A 22,103-nucleotide genomic window follows, 5' to 3' on the forward strand; every position below is an offset into this window, starting at 1 on the left:
GCGCGGCTGCCGCCATCTTCCTTCCCAGGATGCATTGCGAAATTACCCAGATGACTTAGTGGTCTCACGAGACCGCTAAGTCTTCTGGGTAATTTCGCAATGCATCTCTGAGAACGGAAGATGGCGGCCGGCGTGAGCGCATCATCGTACGACGGAAGGTGAGAATAGCAGTTTTTTTTTCTTTTTTTTTTTTTACATTCCATCTTTTTACTATTGATGCTGCATAGGCAGCATCAATAGTAAAAAAGTTGGGGACACACAGGGTTAATAGCAGCGGTAATGGAGCACGGTACCCACGGCCCATTACCGCTGGCATTAACTGTGTGAGCGGTGACTGGAGGGGTTTACGGAGTGGGCGCCGGGCACTGACTGTAGGGGAGGGACTAATCGGACTGTGCCCGTCGCTGATTGGTCACTGCAGCCATGACAGGCAGCTGGCGAGACCAATCAGCGACGCGGGATTTCCGTCTTTCTGTTGGCAACTTCCGTAACGGAAGTACCCCTTAGACAATTATATATACCGTATATACCCGAGTATAAGCCGACCCCACCCCCCCACTCAAAATTTTGCCACAAAAAACTGTGAAAACTTAATGACTCGAGTATAAGCCTAGGGTGGGAAATGCAGCAGCTACCGGTAAATGTCAAAAGTAAAAATAGATACCAATAAAAGTAAAATTGAGACATCAGTAGGTTAAGTGTTTTTGAATATCCATATTGAATCAGGAGCCCCATATAATGCTCCATAAAGTTTATGATGGCCCCATGGAAGCATCAAATCTTTTTTTTTGGCAGAACAACACCTGTCATCCCTGATGACACTACACATAAGGGGCATAGAAAACACACAAGCAGACTTCCTGAGTCGCATAGGCTTAAGACACGGGGAATGGTCCCTAAACCCCCAGATATTCCAATAAATAGTCCAAGCCTGTGGCACACCAGAAATAGACTTGTTTGCCAACTCACACAACAAAGTCAAAAAGTTCTGCTCCTTAAATCCAAGAGAACATCCTTTCGCAGTAGATGCCCTAATGATACCCTGGAAGTTCTCTCTGGCCTACACATTCCCCCCGATAGTGATGATTCCAGCTATGATCCGGAAGATCAGAGAGGATCAAGCGAAAATTATCCTCATAGCTCCATTCTGGCCAAGGAGACCATGGTTCTCCCTTCTAAGGCAGATGTCGTTAACGGACCCATGGATTCCGCCAGAGGTTCCGGACCTGCTAACCCAGGGCCCAGTGACCCACTCTCAGGTGAAGGGCTTCCATCTGGCAGCCTGGAATTTGAGAGGGCGTTACTAAGTCGCTAAGGATTCTCACCAGGTTTAATCTCCACCTTATTGAAAAGCAGAAAACCCATAACCTCTAGGATCTATGGTAGGACATAGAAAAAAATTCTCAACTTCCTGGGTGAACCATTGGGGGAGGTGGCTCCAGTGGGTCCTATCCTAGAATTTCTGCAAGCAGGATTACATCTTGGGTTAGCAACCAGCACCCTTAAAGTTCAGGTTTCAGCCTTGGGGGCCCTATATAACTGTAATCTTGCATCAAATAGATGGGTTTCACGGTTCATAAATCTTGTAGTAGATCTTGACCGGTCGTTATCCCAAAAATCCCTCCTTGGGATCTAAATTTAGTCTTAGAAGCCCTAACTAAAGACCGTTTTGAGCCCTTGCAGGAGTTATCACCTAAGTTACTTACCCTACGTGCCGATGTTAATGCTTCTAGTAGAACTGTTTTAAGGGTAAGTGATTTACAGGCCCTGTCAATATGCCCTCCTTATACTCAGGTCTTTGACAGGATCGTTCTAAGACCAGACCCGGCGTATCTCCCGAAGGTGGTTCAAAAGTTCCATAGGAGTCAAAGAGATTACTTTACCATCATTCTGTAGTAATCCTAGAAATCCAGGGGAACAAAAGTTCCACATGCTAGATGTAAGAAGATCTATGTTACAATACATATCTATAACTAGAGCGTGTGGGGTAACTAAAAGTACTATTACTAGATGGATCAGGGAGGCCATTAGTTTATCCTACTCTGCGAGTGTCACTCCGGTTCCTGAAGGCATCAAGGCTCACTCCTCCAGAGCCGTGGCTACCTCCTGGGCAGAGAAGGCTGAGGTATCAATTGATCAAATTTGCAAGGCCGCTACCTGGTCCTCACCCTCAACTTTTTTCAAGCACTACCGGTTAGATCTTTCTTCCTCTGCTGACCTAACGTTTGGTAGAAGGGTACTACAAGCGGTGGTCCCTCCCTAAGGTTTCATTCTACAAAAGTCTCTCAGGTGTGCCTTCATGGGGGAAGGGAAAACACCAAGGTTACTTACCGATAGCCGTTTTTTCCAGAACCCATGACGGCACCCGTATATTCCCCCCCTTTATCACCTTTTCGGTGTGCACTATTGCTTTGGGTTTTATTTTAGTTAATATGATGTGGTGCTGGATTTGGATTTATTTTCAGTAGGGTTTACTGTCCTGACTGGGCGGATCCGCCCAGTCAGGACAGGAAGCACTACTGAAAATAAAAGGGCGGTACCTCTGTCGCTTCAGTTGGTTTTCAGAGCATGAGAGGCCCCCCTGGTTAGTACACATGGCAAATCCAGCACCACATCATATTAACTAACCTTCGTCTGGCTGAGTAGGTACAATTGTAACTATTCCGTTTTAAAATTGCAATAACTTTTTTTCGAAAAGCCGTAGAGGGCTGAAATTTCGTGACATCTCTGCAGTTTTGGTCCAGAATATATTGGCCAAATTTCAATAAAATATATATGAAGGTACAATTGTACCTCTGCAGCCTGTTAACGTTGTAAAATTATGCAGCCTGACAAAGGTTAAAATAGCACCCAAAGCAATAGTGCACACCGAAAAGGTGATAAAGGGGGAGGGATATGGGTGCCGTCATGGGTTCCGGAAAAACCGGCTACCGGTAAGTAACCTTGGTGTTTCTGCTCAGCGTGAATCGACTTTCATCAGTGAACAACACTGAGGCTAATTGGTCCCTCGTCCAGCATAGATGCTCCCTGGTGATGACTCCTGTGCCTGGTGGTATGGTCAGGTACCCTTGCAGGTCTCTTCCAGTCCCTCTGTGACTCTTCCAGTCCCTTCCATTTCGCGGCCGGACTGTGCCTGTCGCTGATTGGTCGGGACCAATCAGCGACTTGGGATTTCCTTGACAGACAAACAGACGGAAGGCGCCAGGACTTCAAAGGGCCTTCGGAAGGTGAGTGTTTTTTTTTTTTATTTTAAGTCTCTTTTTTAACCACGCATATAGTGCCCACGTTGCTATATACTACGTGGGCTCTGTTACATACTGCGTGGGCTCTGTTATATACTACATCTCTGTGCTATACAGGTCCTTCTCAAAAAATTAGCATATAGTGTTAAATTTCATTATTTACCATAATGTAATGGTTACAATTAAACTTTCATATATTATAGATTCATTATCCACCAACTGAAATTTGTCAGGTCTTTTATTGTTTTAATACTGATGATTTTGGCATACAACTCCTGATAACCCAAAAAACCTGTCTCAATAAATTAGCATATTTCACCCATCCAATCAAATAAGTGTTTTTTAATAACAAACAAAAAAACCATCAAATAATAATGTTCAGTTATGCACTCAATACTTGGTCGGGAATCCTTTGGCAGAAATGACTGCTTCAATGCGGCGTGGCATGGAGGCAATCAGCCTGTGACACTGCTGAGATGTTATGGAGGCCCAGGATGCTTCAATAGCGGCCTTAAGCTCATCCAGAGTGTTGGGTCTTGCGTCTCTCAACTTTCTCTTCACAATATCCCACAGATTCTCTATGGGGTTCAGGTCAGGAGAGTTGGCAGGCCAATTGAGCACAGTAATACCATGGTCAGTAAACCATTTACCAGTGGTGTTGGCACTGTGAGCAGGTGCCAGGTCAGCATGAAGTGCTCCAAAATCTCCTGATAGCTACCTGCATTGACCCTGCCCTTGATGAAACACAGTGGACCAACACCAGCAGCTGACATGGCACCCCACACCATCACTGACTGTGGGTACTTGACACTGGACTTCAGGCATTTTGGCATTTCCTTCTCCCCAGTCTTCCTCCAGACTCTGGCACCTTGATTTCCGAATGACATGCAAAATTTGCTTTCATCAGAAAAAAGTACTTGGGACCACTTAGCAACAGTCCAGTGCTGCTTCTCTGTAGCCCAGGTCAGGCGCCTCTGCCGCTGTTTATGGTTCAAAAGTGGCTTTACCTGGGGAATGCGGCACCTGTAGCCCATTTCCTGCACACGCCTGTGCACGGTGGCTCTGGATGTTTCCACACCAGACTCAGTCCACTGCTTCCTCAGGTTCCCCAAGGTCTGGAATCGGTCCTTCTCCACAATCTTCCTCAGGGTCCGGTCTCCTCTTCTCGTTGTACAGCGTTTTCTGCCACATTGTTTCCTTCCAACAGACTTACCATTGAGGTGCCTTGATACAGCACTCTGGGAACAGCCTATTTGTTGAGAAATTTCTTTCTGGGTCTTACCCTCTTGCTTGAGGGTGTCAATGATGGCCTTCTTGACATCTGTCAGGTCGCTAGTCTTACCCATGATGGGGGTTTTGAGTAATGAACCAGGCAGGGAGTTTATAAAAGCCTCAGGTATCTTTTGCATGTGTTTAGAGTTAATTAGTTGATTCAGAAGATTAGGGTAATAGGTCTTTTAGAGAACCTTTTCTTGATATGCTAATTTATTGAGACAGGTTTTTTGGGTTATCAGGAGTTGTATGCCAAAATCATCAGTATTAAAGCAATAAAAGACCTGACAAATTTCAGTTGGTGGATAATGAATCTATAATATATGAAAGTTTAATTGTAATCATTACATTATGGTAAATAATGAAATTTAACACTATATGCTAATTTTTTGAGAAGGACCTGTAGACTATGTAGCTGGGCAATATACTACGTGACTGTCCAATATACTACGTGGCTCTACAATATACTACATGGCTCTGCTATATACTACGTAGCTGACCAATATACTAGGTACCTGTGCAATACACTACGTAGCTGTGCAATACACTACGTGGCTATGTTATATACTACGTAGCTCCGAAGTGTGGCTCAAATCCTGCGCCAATTCGCGGGAGGACTGCGCCTGTCGGGGGCGCAGGATGTCGGGGATTCTGGGCGCATGATGTCGGGGGTTCGGGGTGCAGGATGTTGGAGGTTTGCACATGCTTGGTGTAGCTGTAGCTCTGCTCCATGTTCCCGGCACCCCTGCTTGTCACTCGGGTGCCTCTGCTCCCTCTACCGGGTGACCCTGCTCCTTCTCCCTGGCGCCCTGGCTCTCCGCACATGCAGGACTCCGGGTGCCCGCGCACAATAGGTAGTTACAGGCCGGCGTCCTCGCAGCCCCCTCTACCCTCCACTCTTTGTCCTCTCCTGGTTCCTGGCTTCCTCCCCGCCTCCCTCGCTCAACCGGGATGGTACACGCACTGTCCAGACGCCTCCACGTTCCCTCCTGGTCGGTACACTCTCCCGCAGAATTATAAATACATTTATTGTGGGAATAACAGAAACAAAAACTAAAAGAGCCACCTTGTTAGAATGCAGCATTACTGCTGCACAAGGTGGCTCTTTTAGTTTATCACGGCTGGAGGGGGGTGACAATGGCCCTTTAACTGTTATTTAATATGCTCTGTATTTTTAATAATGTAGGACTTTATTTCTTATGTATTGATTGCTGTCTAGGTTATTGGCCACTGCAAAAGTATCAGTGGAGGTTTGTTTCTGGGGCAAGAAGTGCAGCACTTACCGTACATGGCGTTTGGCTATAAAGTTTTTAATCATTGCTGTAAAGCAATATGACTTTGAAGAGTGAACTCTGCCAGTTTCAGTTCTGTATCAGTGAGCGCACACTTCTAGCTGGTGACGGAACTATACCACCGGCCTATCCTACCCTCAGGCAAGAAGCTGCAATTAAGGGGAACCTGTCAATCCCCCCCCCCCCCCGGTGATTGTAACTAAACGAGCCATCTTGTGCAGCACTAACGCTGCATTCTGTCAAGGTGGCTCTTTTATTTGTGGTCCCTTCCCCCCGCTGAAAGAATCGTTTTTATAATTTGCCCTCCAAACCTGTAGTTTGTCAGGGGGCATGTCTTTCCTCCCAGTGCACAACCGCCTTCCAGCCATCAGTCATTTCCTCCTTTCCCCTGGGTGCCGCCTCCTCACGTTCAGTTATGTCCCCGGCTCCTGCGCTGTAATTTTTTTTTTTTCTTGGGCATGCGCAGTTAGATAAAAAAAAAAAATCACAGCGCAGGAGACATAACTGAACGGGGGGGGGGGAGGGACCACAAATAAAAGAGCCACCTTGACAGAATGCAGCATTGGTGCTGCATAAGGTGGATCTTTTAGTTATAAATGCCTGGGGGGGGAGTGACAGGTTCCCTTTAAATGAGTATTCTGATAAGAAATTATCACTTATCCACAGGTTAGATAATTTCTATAGATCAGATTGCTACACTCCTGATCAGGAGCACATTTCTATTTGTATTTCTATTAATACATAAAGAACTCGATTAGTGGTCAACTACATTGCCACGGGACAGAAGCCCCTACATTCTGGTGTCTGTTGGTGTCAAACACCCCACAATTGTGGATAGATGATGGCTACTTCTTACCGCCATAACCCAATATGACAACACGATATAATATACAAGTGTGTTTCTTCGTCTTTTTCTTCCCTTTGCTTGAACCTTTTGTGATTGAATGTTGTGAACCTATATATATCTATATCTATCCAAGAATTAATTATAAAACATACATTTTACAACTCTGTTTGGGAAAGAACAGTTTTGATCAATACTTTTATCAGGATGCTAGCACAGTCTGTGGTCTAATTAACTCTGGACAAAATACATCGTCCACACATTTATATGCCATTCTTTAGATACATTTCATATAATGTCCTATTTACTTTGATATATTTGTTTCTTCTAGTGAACTCCCTGTTTAAAGCTTATCTGAAATGAGGTTTCCATGTTTTTAAGGTTAAACTACAAATATCGCACACCATGTAATAGAAGTAAAACAGATACTTTGTAATCATGCATATCAAAAGTAACGTAAAATAGGATATGTAGGGTACATCATGCACAGAAAAACAAGCTCCAAACTGTACAGATATCTAATATTACATAGTAAATGTGTGCTATATCTCACTGACTTGGGTATACTATAAAAAGGAACTGTGAAGGAAAATCCAGAAAAAAGCTACTTCATAGGGTTTTTGAGCATAAACTGCCAATTGAATCTCTATGGGATTACATTTAGGACTTTGACTTTACTACTCTAAAACCTTATGTTGTAACTTATGATCAGATATGGACTTGCTTGAGTGTCTCGGATTATTAGCCTGCTGCAATATCCAACTGTGCTTGAATTTTAGGTCATGAACAGATGGGTGGATAGTCTCTTTGATAGTGTATGGTTTCCTCAGTTGTGACAAAACCTGTAGACTCTAAGTTGCCCCACACCATGACACTACCATGTTTTACTTGTGTGCTGTTCTTATGGGTGAAGTGGTGGGAAGTGCTAGCCTTAGACCAGATGCAATGGGACCCATAACACATTAATCCACAGAATATTCTCCCCAAATGTCTTGGAGGTGATGTAAATCTTTTTTGTATAGAGTAGATTCTGGTCAGCACCCATGGCTGAAGTACTGGTGATCAGTGGTAATTGGTTATTTTTGGTCAGCATTGGTTTGCGCCTTTCAGGTCTCCCATAGATCCAATTTTTGCATGTTGTATTTCATACTGTAATGTCATACATTGATGGTAACTGAGGAAAGTTCCTTAAATGATTTGTCTAGCTTCTACGCATCTACGACCTCCTCAGATAATCATTAATTGTTCTTGTTGAAATTTTAGCATATCAGCCACTCCAGGAAATGTTGAACGCTATTCCATATTTTCTCAATTTTTGGATAAGTGGCCCAGGGTTTTAGCAATGGCTTTAAGAACTCTTCCATCCTTTTGAAACAGTAACTTTATTGACATCTGTAATTTAAAGGGAACCTGTCACCCCGAAAATCGCGGGTGAGGTAATCCCACCGGCATCAGGGGCTTATCTACAGCATTCTGTAATGCTGTAGATAAGCCCCTGATGTTACCTGAAAAAGGAGAAAAAGACGTTATATTATACTCACCCAGGGGCGGTCCCGCTGCTGGTCTGGTCGGATGGGCGTCTCCGGTCCGCTGCGGCGCCTCCTATCTTCTTTCCATGACGTCCTCTTCTGATCTTCAGCCACGGCTCCGGCGCAGGCGTACTTTGCTCTGCCCTCTTGAGGGCAGAGGATAGTACTGCAGTGCGCAGGCGCCGGAAAGGTCAGAGGCCCGGCGCCTGCGCACTGCAGTACTTTGTCTGCCCTCAACAGGGCAGAGCAAAGTACGCCTGCGCCGGAGCCGTGGCTGAAGATCAGAAGAGGACGTCATGGAAAGAAGATAGGAGGCACCGCAGCGGACCGGAGACGCCCATCCGACCTGACCAGCAGCGGGACCGCCCCTGGGTGAGTATAATCTAACGTCTTTTTCTCCTTTTTCAGGTAACATCGGGGGCTTATCTACAGCATTACAGAATGCTGCAGATAAGCCCCTGATGCCGGTGGGATTACCTCACCTGCGATTTTCGGGGTGACAGGTTCCCTTTAATCTCTTTAGAGCCGTCCATTACCTGCTGCTTTTTGAGATCTTCTAGCCGTCTCATTGTCAAACGTGATGTTTAGATTCAACAGGTCTGGCCGCAATCATGTCTAGTATGGCTAGTGACATTGAAGCCTGTTGCTTATTTTATTTGGTTAAGTTGTTGTTTTAGAATATAAAATACCGTACTTTCACACATGGGTCCAGGTAGAATTTTATTAAATGCGGAACATAAATAACCTTTTTGGCACTTTCATTTCTCCAGCACATTATGCTATGGGCAACAAGGGCAATTTTTCTGTTGTACTGCTTAATGATCCAGTTATAATCACCAGACCACTGATGATTTGTTAGGTCTCACAAATCTGACATAATAATCTGAATAAGGATTTTTTTTTTGTATTTATTCTTACCTTTTTAGGTTCACAATGTGGTTTTTGCACTTTTCTAGTGACTAAATAAATACTTTTTCTCTGAAATGTTATGTCTTTTGTATGTCTGGCTTTATTATCATTTTTTATTTTTTTGTGTGATTTATCTGTTTAATTTTGGCTACCCACATTTCCCATATTCTTTTATTTGCAGCATGTCTCAAATTGTACAAATGTCCTTAAAGGAATTCATCATGTTGTATGTTTTTTTATTTATTGATCTTCCATTAAAGTAGATGTATGGAATCAAGAAAGAGTGGGTTGATGGGGGTGGGGGGTGGGATGCAATAAAATAAAAAAGATTACTTACCTGTTACTCGCTGAAGCTCTACAGTGGCATATAAAAGTTTGGGCACCTCTGCTCAAATTAAGGCTTAAAGTTAAAGATGCCACATTGCCTTTGTATTTTCGTTAAAAAATAACAAAAAAAATAACCTGCATGGTTAGTACTTAGAAGCACTCCCTTTTGAAAGTATCACCTTTTGTAAACTCCTTTTTTTTAAACCAGCCAAGAGTTTTTCAATTCTCATTTGAGGGATTTTCATCCATTTTTCCTTCGAAAATTCTTCCAGTTCTGTGACATTCCTGGGTCGTTTTGCACGCACTGCTATTTTGAGGTCTAGATTTTTCAATGATGTCCACATCTTAAGACTGTGCGAGCCATTATAAAAACCTTTTTTGTTGCTCCTTTTGAGTGTCACGGTTCCACCCCTCATTGTGTCTGGGATGCAGTTACTGACAGCTCAGCCATCCAATCTGGGACAGGGGTGTGCTGAAGCTGTCAGTGTGTTGTTTGACAGCTTGACTATCAAATCTGAGATTGGGAGGCGCTAACTGTCTCCTCTACCAGATGTACATTCAGGTAAGTGTGGTTTGTTCTCTGTGCTTTAAGTTCTGTATGTTCATCTTTCGCTGCCTGACCTTGGACCTCGTTCTGACCATCCGTCTGCTCTGATCTGCTATCTCCTGGTATTCTTACTTCAAACGTTATCTGACTACGCTTTTGTCTCTACCTTATGATTATGACGTACCCTCCTGGCTTCTGACTTTGGACTCCTTGACTATCCTGACTCACGGCTTGGCTGTGAGAAGTGACTAGAGTCACGTTGAGGTAGTCTATTGAGGATTTTGACTTGTGTTTAGAAACATTATCCATTTGTAAAATCCATCCTCTTTTCAACTTCAGCTTTTTTACAGATAATGTTATGTTTGCATCAAGAATTTGTTGAAATTTCATTGAATCCATTCTTCCCTCTACCTGTGAAATGTTCCCCGTGCCATTGGCTGCCATTAGTTCTATTTTAGCCTCATTCCACAGGACTTATTTCCAAAATACATCAGGCTTGTTTAGCTGTTTTTTGCATACTTCTCACGCTGAATTTTTTTTTTATTCTTATGACTGACTCTTCCATGAATGCCATATTTGTTGTACAGGTGTCTCTCAACAATAGAACAATGTACCACAACTCCAGAATCTGCTAAATCTTTCTGAAGGTTTTTTGTAGTCAAGCGGAGGTTCTGATTTGCTTCTCTAGCAATCCTACAAGCAGCTCTCACTGAAATTTTTGCTTGGTCTTCCAGACCTTATCTTGACCTCCACTGTTCCTGCTAACTGCCATTTCTTAATTACATTTTGAACTGAGGAAAAGGCAACTTGAAACCACTTTGCTAGCTTCTTATAGCTTTCTCCTGGTTTGAGGGCTTCCACCATTTTCATTTTTCAAGTTCTAGGCAGCTGATTAGAAGAACCCATGGCTGCTGTTTTTGGCACAAAGTTAGAGGAGGCAGTGTCATCTTTATCTTTATGCCATTTCTAGATAGTCATTTTCAATTTGCATAACAATAACAGTAATTTTGACCTAAAGCCAATGATTGGCCTTGTGATGTTCTCCCTGCTGCCAAGTAAAGAAAAATACTGGCATAGGGCTCTGGAACATTGTAGATGGAGTGAAGGAGGATTTACCCAGTATAATTCTTCTGAGCTGAGCATTACTGCATGTAAACATTGCACAATCACTCAGTTTCCGTGCATGCTCTCCCTCAATCTCTATGCAGTGTACAGGTGTCTCATGAGGAGATGGCCATGTACAGACCCAAATTATGTTGCAATGTTGATGTAAGTATTTGAAAAACCATCCTACTATTAAATAAAAGAACACAAACATATACAGCCCTGAGAACCCCTCTTAAGTCATATAAGCTTGAAGTATGTTTTTTTTCTAGCTTTCAAGTCTTCACCAACACCAATTGCATCATTGCATTTCATTTCACATTTCTTTATGAAGTCATATGCTTTTAATCTGTTTGTAATAAGTACTAACAGGTCTGTTTTTCTTGCTTTTTTTTAAATGGCTCACATGATCGGCGAAACATGTGCCACTATGCTTTCTTTTTGTGCTCTAGATCAGGAACATTACTTTTAGTACACTAATCATATGCTATATTCCTGCTCTGGTGTGTGCATGAGACCTATTATTCTCCAAGTAATTGTTAAAATTAACAACAAGAGCTAGACTTTTATATCAATAAGGCTTTTTTTTTATTTATTTTTTTTACTTACTATAGTACACACCACAACTTTGCACCAAAACTAGTCAGTAAGCAATGCTAATCAAGAAATTTGTGATCATTTTGAGTTTTCCCAAGTGTAATTACATTATGTTGGTTAAGTCTAATTATTAACATTTTAGATTGCAGCTGATGAGTCTCCTCCAGAAGGTTGCAGCGCATTTGTGTCTATCCACGGGAAACACACCTGCAAAGCAAGTCAGATTAATAATCTTCTGAAGGAAGCACTGAATAGGTAAAGTGATTGCGGACTTCTCTGTAGTGCCAAGTAATGTTTCTGTGTAGCCAACAATAACAGAATTCTGTTTTAACATTTTCTTTCTTATTTGTAGGCCAAGACCTTACTTCTATAAAGGAGATCATATTTTCCCTACTTTTTCCAAGACATCGCCAGTTGTTGTTTTGTATGCAGAAATTGGAACAAAAGCGTTTGCCACCTTTCATACATCATTACTTGAGAAAGCAGAACGTGAGGAAATCATTTATATTCTACGTCACTACATACAGGTGTGTGGTCATAGCAGTTTTTTTTATATCCAGTGGGTGAAATAAGCTAAACACGTTACTGATTTTCTAAGTAAATATATTTCTAAAGGTGCCATTGACATGAAATTCACAGCAGATATCAGTAGCAACTAGTGATGAACGAGCGTGCTAGGATAAGACGTTTTATGAGCATGATCATGTGCTAACTGAGCGTCTTTGGCGTGCTCGAATAATATGTTCTAATCCCCATGGCTGCATCTATCCTGGCAGCTAGATAGCCGCAACACATGCAGGGATTGCCTATCAAACAGACATTCCCTGAATGTGTTGCGACTTTCTAGCAACTATGAAATATGCAGCAGTGAGGACTGAAACATATTGTTAGAGCATGCCAAAGGCACTCGGTTAGCACATGAGCATGCTCAGATAATGCCTTATCCGAGCATGCTCGCTCATCACCAGTAACAACCCATCCAGTCCACACAGGCAAAGAAATCAAAACCTAGATGCCCATAAATTAAGTTATGCATAATAATGAGAAATGACACGAGGAAAAGTATTGAAAACTTGATAAAAAAAACGGTACAAAAGCTATGGAAAGTTATAACACCTGCTGAATCTATCAGTAATTAGAAACTATTCCTGCCACTTAGTGGAAAATATCAGCTGGTTCAACTGATGGCCTATAAAAAGGTGTCTCATTATCAAGGTGCCACACAAGAACCCTCTTATGATGGTTAAAACCAGTGAGCTGACTTAAGACCGTCGCAACCTTATTGTAAAGCATACCGATGGCACTGGCTAGAGAGCACTGTAGTGTTCTTAATCCGGAAGTGGAAATTACATAATTTCACCATAAACCAGTCACAACTAGGTGCTCGTCACAAGAGTAGTGAAAAGAATTGTTATAAGAGTTGTCCAAGTGCCAAGGAACACTTGTAAAGAGGTACAGAAAGACCTGGAATTGGCTGGTACAGTTATTTCAAAGAAAACTGTAAGTAATGCACTTAACCTCCGTGGCCTGTATGCATGCTCACCATGTAAGACTCCATTGCAGAACAGAAAGCACTTGCAAGTTTGCTCAAAAACTTTTAGACAAGCATGTGAAATACTAAGAAGAATATATCCTGCTCTGAGATCAAAATTGAACTCTTTGAATGTCATAATACAGACCATGTTTGGAGGAAGAAAGGCTCTGCATATCACCCCCAAAACACCATACCAACAGTGAAGGTTTGAGGAGAGAACATCATTGTGTGGGCTGTTTTTCAGCATGTATCACAGGCAAACTTCATATAGTTGAAGGAAGGATGAAATGGACAAATAAACATTCTTGATAAAAATCTGCTACCATCTACCTGGATGAAGATAAAATGAGGATGGACGTTTTAGCAAGACAATGATCCCAAACACACAGCCAAGGAAATTCTCACTTTGTTTCAGAGAAAATAAAGCTGCTAAAATTGCCCAGCCAATCACTTGACATGAATCCAATAAATTGATTGTGATTGAACTAAAGATGGGCATATGGAAAGAAAAATCCAGCTCCAGGAATAAAAAGTATCAAAAATTTATTTAAACATATTAAAATTTGGAAAACTGCTGACAAGCGAAAAATTACATAATTTGGATGGAAGCGACCATGTAGTCGCTGGTTTCGAGCACAAACGGCGCTCTTAGACATCAGCTGAATGATGTAATTTTGGAGCTGGATTTTTCTTTCCATGTGCACAAGTTTCAACGTCAAACAGAGATGTTTTTTCCTTGCTTGGGCATTGTGGACTACGGACGAATGTTTCTACTGGGTGAGCTGAAAAGTTTTTCTGTTTTTCTACTATTGAACTAAAGATAACAATTATAGAAAGAGCGCACGGAAACTTCAGAATTTGAAATGTGGAGAAGAGCCGCACCAACCAACCTATGCACTGTCAGAGAAACCCCACGCAGGTATTATGTCAAAAAATGCCTTTATTTCATATTACTAATGGCAACAATTTAAAAACAACAAATCTGTGCGCACAACAGGAAAAAAAATAATTATATATAGTTATTTCACAAGATGGTATTGGCAGACCCTGAATCCCAAGATTCAGTCCCTAAATTAGTGAAAACAAAAGTGCATTCAAATGTAACTCATAAAAAAGCAGTGCTGTCAGATCCACCACGTATTACATATATCCACTCCAGAATACAATATATAAAGTGCAATAGACCAGTAAGCAAAAAAAGTGCTTCAATCTTAAAGTGCTGTGTGCAAGGAGGGACTTAGAAAATTGCAGGTATATACCTTTAAGGGTTGCCAAGTCCTGTGATCGTGCACTCCGACGCGCGTTTCGGAAGATTTCCTTCGTCAGGGGGTGATTACTGTAAGGGCCGGGGATGTTTTATATTGTGCGTCCTCCTATCACTGTAACAAGTGTTACTGGCGCGTGCGTGGTCAGGAGGACCCGGAAGTCCAAGCACCCGCCCCATGTGACCGGACGTACGGGGCCGAGTACCCGACGTTTCCAAGGACACGAGGACGCGGTGCGCAAGGACTCCGGATCGCAGACCGGGCATGTGCACAACCCGAAGCGTAGTCAAGGAGGAATGCATGGGAGTATGTGCAAATACGCTGGAGAGACATTGTGTCTCATAATAAATAAAGTTAAAAGAGATGGTTTCTGGAGATAATACCGATATATACCATGGTGGGAAGTTACCAGCTACGCAGACTAATTCCAAGTAGGAATAATTAAATGGCGCGTATGCAATATATACAATGGTGATTATACAGTGACAATATATAACCAGTGGCCAATAATAAAGAAATACATACAAAAATGAATACAAAAAAGTAAAAAATAATCAATAAATATTAAATTAGGTTGATTAATAAAAAAATGAAAAATGTGAAATATGAAAATAACATACCGTATGTATAAAACAATACTGAATAGTATAGTATATAGCAAGACATCATATATATCAGTTATAATTACAACAGCATGTTTTTGAATACTGAACATTATATTATTTTCCATCGTTGAAATATACAGTCCACATATGACCGCCACAGAAAATGAAGACTTCCACCGGAAACTCCAATCCAGTCCAGAGACAAATCAACATGATCTCTAATCTGGTCCAAAGACAGTCTATCCAGGATAATCCACACGACCGGAACACCCAAAAGCAGTATATAGCACAAGGTAAGTAATCTAAAAGAATAAAATATATATTAGAATAAAAATACAAGTTTAAGACCACAATATAAGAACAGTAAAAGAAGTGGTTTACAAGAGGACCCAATTTACAATAAAGGATCGAAACTTAGATTTTCGTTTAGTCCCATAGGTGACACTGTATTTAAAGTCCAAATCCATTTAGTCTCCATTTTTGCCAAAGGTATACTAATTGCCCCTCCCCGTTCACTGGTTTCAATAGTATCAATGCCGATAACTTTCAACAGGGATGAATCACAATTGTGATGGATCCTGAAATGTTTGGGGATAGTTTTCAAGACTGAAATATCCTCAACTTCCCTTGCAGCCTGTATCCCCAACACGTGTTCACGGACCTGTACTTTAACCCCTTTACCCCCAAGGGTGGTTTGCACGTCAATGACCAGGCCAATTTTTACAATTCTGACCACTGTCCTTTTATGAGGTTATAACTCCGAAACGCTTCAACGGATCCTGGTGATTGACATTGTTTTCTCGTGACATATTGTACTTCATGATAGTGGTAAAATTTCTGTGATAGTACCTGCATTTATTTGTGAAAAAAACGGAAATTTGGCGAAAATTTTGAAAATTTCGCAATTTTCAAACTTTGAATATTTATGCAATTAAATCACAGAGATATGTCACACAAAATACTTAATAAGTAACATTTCCCACATGTCTCCTTTACATCAGCATAATTTTGGAACCAATTTTTTTTTTTGTTAGGGAGTTATAAGGGTTAAAAGTTGACCAGCAATTTCTCATTTTTACAACACCATTTTTTTTTAGGGACCACGTCTCATTTGAAGTCATTTTGAGGGGTCTATATGATAGAAAATGCCCAAGTGTGACACCATTCTAAAAACTGCACCCCTCAAGGTGCTCAAAACCACATTCAAGAAGTTTATTAACCCTTCAGGTGTTTAATAGGAATTTTTGGAATGTTTAAATAAAAATGAACATTTAACTTTTTTACACAAAAAATTTACTTCAGCTCCAATTTGTTTTATTTTACCAAGGGTAACAGGAGAAAATGGACCCCAATAGTTGTTGTCCAATTTGTCCTGAGTACGCTGATACCCCATATGTGGCAGTAAACCACTGTTTGGGCGCATGGGAGAGCTCGGAAGGGAAGGAGCGCCGTTTGACTTTTCAATGCAAAATTGACAGGAATTGAGATGGGACGCCATGTTGCGTTTGGAGAGCCACTGATGTGCCTAAACATTGAAACCCCCCACAAGTGACACCATTTTGGAAAGTAGACCCCCTAAGGAACTTATCTGGATGTGTGGTGAGCACTTTGACCCACCAAGTGTTTCACAGAAGTTTATAATGCAGAGCCATAAAAATAAAACAAAATTTTTTTCCCACAAAAATTATATTTTAGCCCCCAGTTTTGTATTTTCCCTAGGGTAACAGGAGAAATTGGACCCCAAAAGTTGTTGTCCAATTTGTCCTGAGTACGCTGATACCCCATATGTGGGGGGGAACCACCGTTTGGGCGCATGGGAGGGCTCGGAAGGGAAGGAGCATCATTTGGAATGCAGACTTAGATGGATTGGTCTGCAGGCGTCACATTGCGTTTGCAGAGCCCCTAATGTACCTAAACAGTAGAAACCCCCCACAAGTGACCCCATATTGGAAACTAGACCCCTCAATGAACTTATCTAGATGTGTTGTGAGAACTTTGAACCCCCAAGTGTTTCACTACAGTTTATAACGCAGAGCCGTGAAAATAAAAAATCTTTTTGTTTTCCCACAAAAATTATTTTTTAGCCCCCAGTTTTGTATTTTCCCAAGGGTAACAGGAGAAATTGGTCCACAAAAGTTGTTGTCCAATTTGTCCTGAGTACGCTGATACCCCATATGTGAGGGTAAGCCCCTGTTTGGGCACACAGGAGAGCTCGGAAGGGAAGGAGCACTGTTTTACTTTTTCAACGCAGAATTGGCTGGAATTGAGATCGGACGCCATGTCGTGTTTGGAGAGCCCCTGATGTGCCGAAACAGTGGAAACCCCCCAATTATAACTGAAACCCTAATCCAAACACACCCCTAACCCTAATCCCAACGGTAACCCTAACCACACCTCTAACCCTGACACACCCCTAACCCTAATCCCAACCCTATTCCCAACTGTAAATGTAATCTAAACCCTAACCCTAACCCTAGCCCCAACCCTAACCCTAGCCCTAACCCTAACCCTAGCCCTAGCCCTAGCCCTAATGGGAAAATGGAAATAAATACATTTTTTTTTATTTTTCCCTAACTAAGGGGGTGATGAAGGGGGGGTTTGATTTACTTTTATAGCGAGTTTTTTAGCGGATTTTTATGATTGGCAGCCGTCACACACTGAAAGACCCTTTTTATTGCAAAAAATATTTTTTGCAATACCACATTTTGAGAGCTATAATTTTTCCATATTTTGGTCCACAGAGTCATATGAGGTCTTGTTTTTTGCGGGACGAGTTGACGTTTTTATTGAAAACATTTTCGGGCACGTGACATTTTTTGATCGCTTTTTATTCCGATTTTTGTGAGGAAGAATGACCAAAAACCAGCTATTCATGAATTTCTATTGGGGGAGGCGTTTATACCGTTCCGCGTTTGGTAAAATTGATAAATCAGTTTTATTCTTCGGGTCAGTACGATTACAGCGATACCTCATTTATATCATTTTTTTATGGTTTGGCGCTTTTATACGATAAAAGCTATTTTACAGAAAAAATAATTATTTTTGCATCGCTTTATTCTCAGGACTATAACTTTTTTATTTTTTTGCTGATGATGCTGTATGGCGGCTCGTTTTTTGCGGGACAATATGGTACCATGGTTATTTATATCTGTCCTTTTGATCGCGTGTTATTCCACTTTTTGTTCGGCGGTATGATAATAAAGCGGTGTTTTTTGCCTCGTTTTTTTTTTTTTTTTTCTTACGGTGTTTACTGAAGAGGTTAACTAGTGGGACAGTTTTATAGGTCGGGTCGTTACGGACGCGGCGATACTAAATGTGTACTTTTATTGGGGTTTTTTTTTAATTTAGATGAAGAAATGGATTTATGGGAATAATATTTTTTTTTTTTTTTTCATTATTTTGGAATATTTTTTTTAAATTTTTTTTTTTTACACATTTGGAAAAATTTTTTTTTACTTTTTTACTTTGTCCCGGGGGGGACATCACAGATCAGTGATCTGACAGTGTGCACAGCACTCTGTCAGATCACTGATCTGACATGCAGCGCTGCAGCCTTCACAGTGCCTGCTCTGAGCAGGCTCTGTGAAGCCACCTCCCTCCCTGCAGGACCCGGATCCGCGGCCATCTTGGATCCGGGGCTGGAGGGAGCAGGGAGGGAGGTGAGACCCTCGCAGCAACGCGATCACATCGCGTTGCTCCGGGGGTCTCAGGGAAGCCCGCAGGGAGCCCCCTCCCTGCGGGTTGCTTCCCTGCACCGCCGGCACATCGCGATCATCTTTGATCGCGGTGTGCCAGGGGTTAATGTGCCGGGGGCGATCCGTGACCGCCCCTGGCACATAGTGCCGGATGTCAGCTGCGATAAGCAGTTTGTCCATGGTATTGGGTGATGTATCTAACAAGCTGATTCGATTTTAATGGCTTAGTCCCATAGAGAGCCTGATGCAGAGTGGTATTTTTCGCCCGATTGTAGCCTTTTTTAATCGATTGTCGGCTGTACCCACGTTCTATAAATCTATCTTTAAGATCAGAAGCCTGTTTTTCAAACTCCATTTCATCAGAGCAAATCCTTCGCAACCGCAAAAACTGTCCGATAGGGATAGAGTTTATCATTGTAGGAGGATGCGAGGATGTTGCGTGCAAGAGTGAATTCACTGCCATAGTCTTACGAAATATGTTGGTATATAAGCAGTTATCATCCCTATCGGACAGTTTTTGCGGTTGCGAAGGATTTGCTCTGATGAAATGGCTCTCTATGGGACTAAGCTATTAAAATCGAATCAGCTTGTTGGATACATCACCCAATACCATGGACAAACTGAAATGATGAGATCCCAATTACCGTATACACTCGAGTATAAGCCGACCCGAGTATAAGCAGCCCCCCCCCTACTTTTGCCACAAAAAACTGGGACAACTTATTGACTCGAGTATAAGCCTAGGGTGGGAAATTCAGCAGCTACCGGTTAATGTCAAAAATAAAAATAGATTCCAATAAAAGTAAAATTGAGACATCAGTAGGTTAAGTGTTTTTGAATATCCTTATTGAATCAGGAGCCCCATATAATGCTCCATACAGTTCATGATGGGCCCCATAAGATGCTCCATATTAAAATATGCCCCATATAATGCTGCACAAAGGTTAATAATGGCCCCATAAGATGCTCCATACATTATGACCCCATAAGATGCTCCACACATTATGGCCCCATGAGATGCTCCATACATTATGGCCCCATGACATGCACCACACATTATGGCCCCATACATTGTGGCCCCATGAGATGCTCCACACGTTAGGGGCCCCATAAGATGCTCCACACATTATGCCCCATAAGATGCTCCTCATATATGCCCCATAAGATGCTCCATACATTTGCCCCATTTGCTGTTGCTGCGATTAAAATAAAAAAAATCACATACTTACCTCTCTTTGCTCAGGCCCCCGGCACTTGCGATAGTCACCTTCCACGTTCCTTCGCTGCGTGCCGCTCTGTCTTCCATCCTCTGCACTGACTGTTCAGGCAGAGAGCAGCGCGCGCACACTAACTACGTCATCACGCCTGGGAGGGTCACTCTCAGCCCAAAAAAGTGGGCTGAAAATCTCTGCTTATACTCGAGTATATACGGTAATTAAATCATGGGGAATTTTAAAAGCGGATCCAATCTTGTCACAATACATAGGTGAGAAACCTAGTATAACGTATAGAAGATCAAGGAATTTGAGGGATTGTTTAGTGAAGACCCATTACACATACAATTTAGCTCCCTCTCTTTTTTAGACAATGCCAAAAGGACTTTGGGCTGTCGATCATGTAGTAAATGTGTGGCCTACCCTAACATTGTAAGGGCACAAACTTTTTGTAGCACAAATGGGACAAGTACCGTATATACTCGAGTATAAGCCGACCCCCCCTAATTTTGCCACAAAAAACTGGGAAAACTTAATGACTCGAGTATAAGCCTAGGGTGGAAAATGCAGCAGCTACTGGTAAATGTCAAAAGTAAAAATAGATACCAATAAAAGTAAAATTAATTGAGACATCAGAAGGTTAAGTGTTTTTGAATATCCATATTGAATCAGGAGCCCCATATAATGCTTCACAAAGTTTGATGGGCCCCATTAGATGCTCCATATTAAAATATGTCCCATATAATGCTGCATAAAGGGTAATAAGGGCCTCATAAGATGCTCTATAGAGATATTTGCCCTATATAGTGCTGCACAAGTGTTATGGCCCCATAAGATGCTCGGTACAGTCACTTGCCCCATATAGTGCTGTACAAGTGTTATGGCCCCATACAGATGCTCCGCACAGCTACTTGCCCCATATAATGCTGCACAAGTGTTATGGCCCCATTATAGTGCTCCGTACAGCCACTTGCCCCATATAGTGCTGCACAAGTGTTATGGCCCCATACAGATGTTCCGCACAGCTACTTGCCCCATATAGTGCTGCACAAGTGTTATGGCCCCATACAGATGTTCCGTACAGCCACTTGCCCCATATAGTGCTGCACAAGTATGGCCCCATAAGATGCTCTGCACAGCCACTTGCCCCATATAATGCTGCACAAGTATGGCCCCATAAGATGCTCTGCACAGCTACTTGCCCCATATAGTGCTGCACAAGTAACATAGTAACATAGTAACATAGTTAGTAAGGCCGAAAAAAGACATTTGTCCATCCAGTTCAGCCTATATTCCGTCATAATAAATCCCCAGATCTACGTCCTTTTACAGAACCTAATAATTGTATGATACAATATTGTTCTGCTCCAGGAAGACATCCAGGCCTCTCTTGAACCCCTCGACTGAGTTCGCCATCACCACCTCCTCAGGCAAGCAATTCCAGATTCTCACTGCCCTAACAGTAAAGAATCCTCTTCTATGTTGGTGGAAAAACCTTCTCTCCTCCAGACGCAAAGAATGCCCCCTTGTGCCCGTCACCTTCCTTGGTATAAACAGATCCTCAGCGAGATATTTGTATTGTCCCCTTATATACTTATACATGGTTATTAGATCGCCCCTCAGTCGTCTTTTTTCTAGACTAAATAATCCTAATTTCGCTAATCTATCTGGGTATTGTAGTTCTCCCATCCCCTTTATTAATTTTGTTGCCCTCCTTTGTACTCTCTCTAGTTCCATTATATCCTTCCTGAGCACCGGTGCCCAAAACTGGACACAGTACTCCATGTGCGGTCTAACTAGGGATTTGTACAGAGGCAGTATAATGCTCTCATCATGTGTATCCAGACCTCTTTTAATGCACCCCATGATCCTGTTTGCCTTGGCAGCTGCTGCCTGGCACTGGCTGCTCCAGGTAAGTTTATCATTAACTAGGATCCCCAAGTCCTTCTCCCTGTCAGATTTACCCAGTGGTTTCCCGTTCAGTGTGTAATGGTGATATTGATTCCCTCTTCCCATGTGTATAACCTTACATTTATCATTGTTAAACCTCATCTGCCACCTTTCAGCCCAAGTTTCCAACTTATCCAGATCCATCTGTAGCAGAATACTATCTTCTCTTGTATTAAC

At 42.1% G+C, this 22,103-nt stretch overlaps 1 protein-coding gene across 1 annotated transcript in view; it reads left to right on the forward strand.

The window, feature by feature from the left end:
* The window catches only part of UGGT2 (UDP-glucose glycoprotein glucosyltransferase 2), a 559,388-nt gene that overhangs the window by 44,460 nt on the left and 492,825 nt on the right, over nt 1-22,103 (forward strand). The window contains exons 4-5 of the mRNA XM_069758034.1: nt 11,806-11,918; nt 12,016-12,190. Of these exons, the coding sequence (XP_069614135.1) occupies nt 11,806-11,918; nt 12,016-12,190 (288 nt within the window). The remainder of the gene's footprint in view (nt 1-11,805; nt 11,919-12,015; nt 12,191-22,103) is intronic.

Source organism: Ranitomeya imitator, chromosome 3, assembly GCF_032444005.1.
Source record: "Ranitomeya imitator isolate aRanImi1 chromosome 3, aRanImi1.pri, whole genome shotgun sequence".
NCBI lineage: Eukaryota > Metazoa > Chordata > Amphibia > Anura > Dendrobatidae > Ranitomeya > Ranitomeya imitator.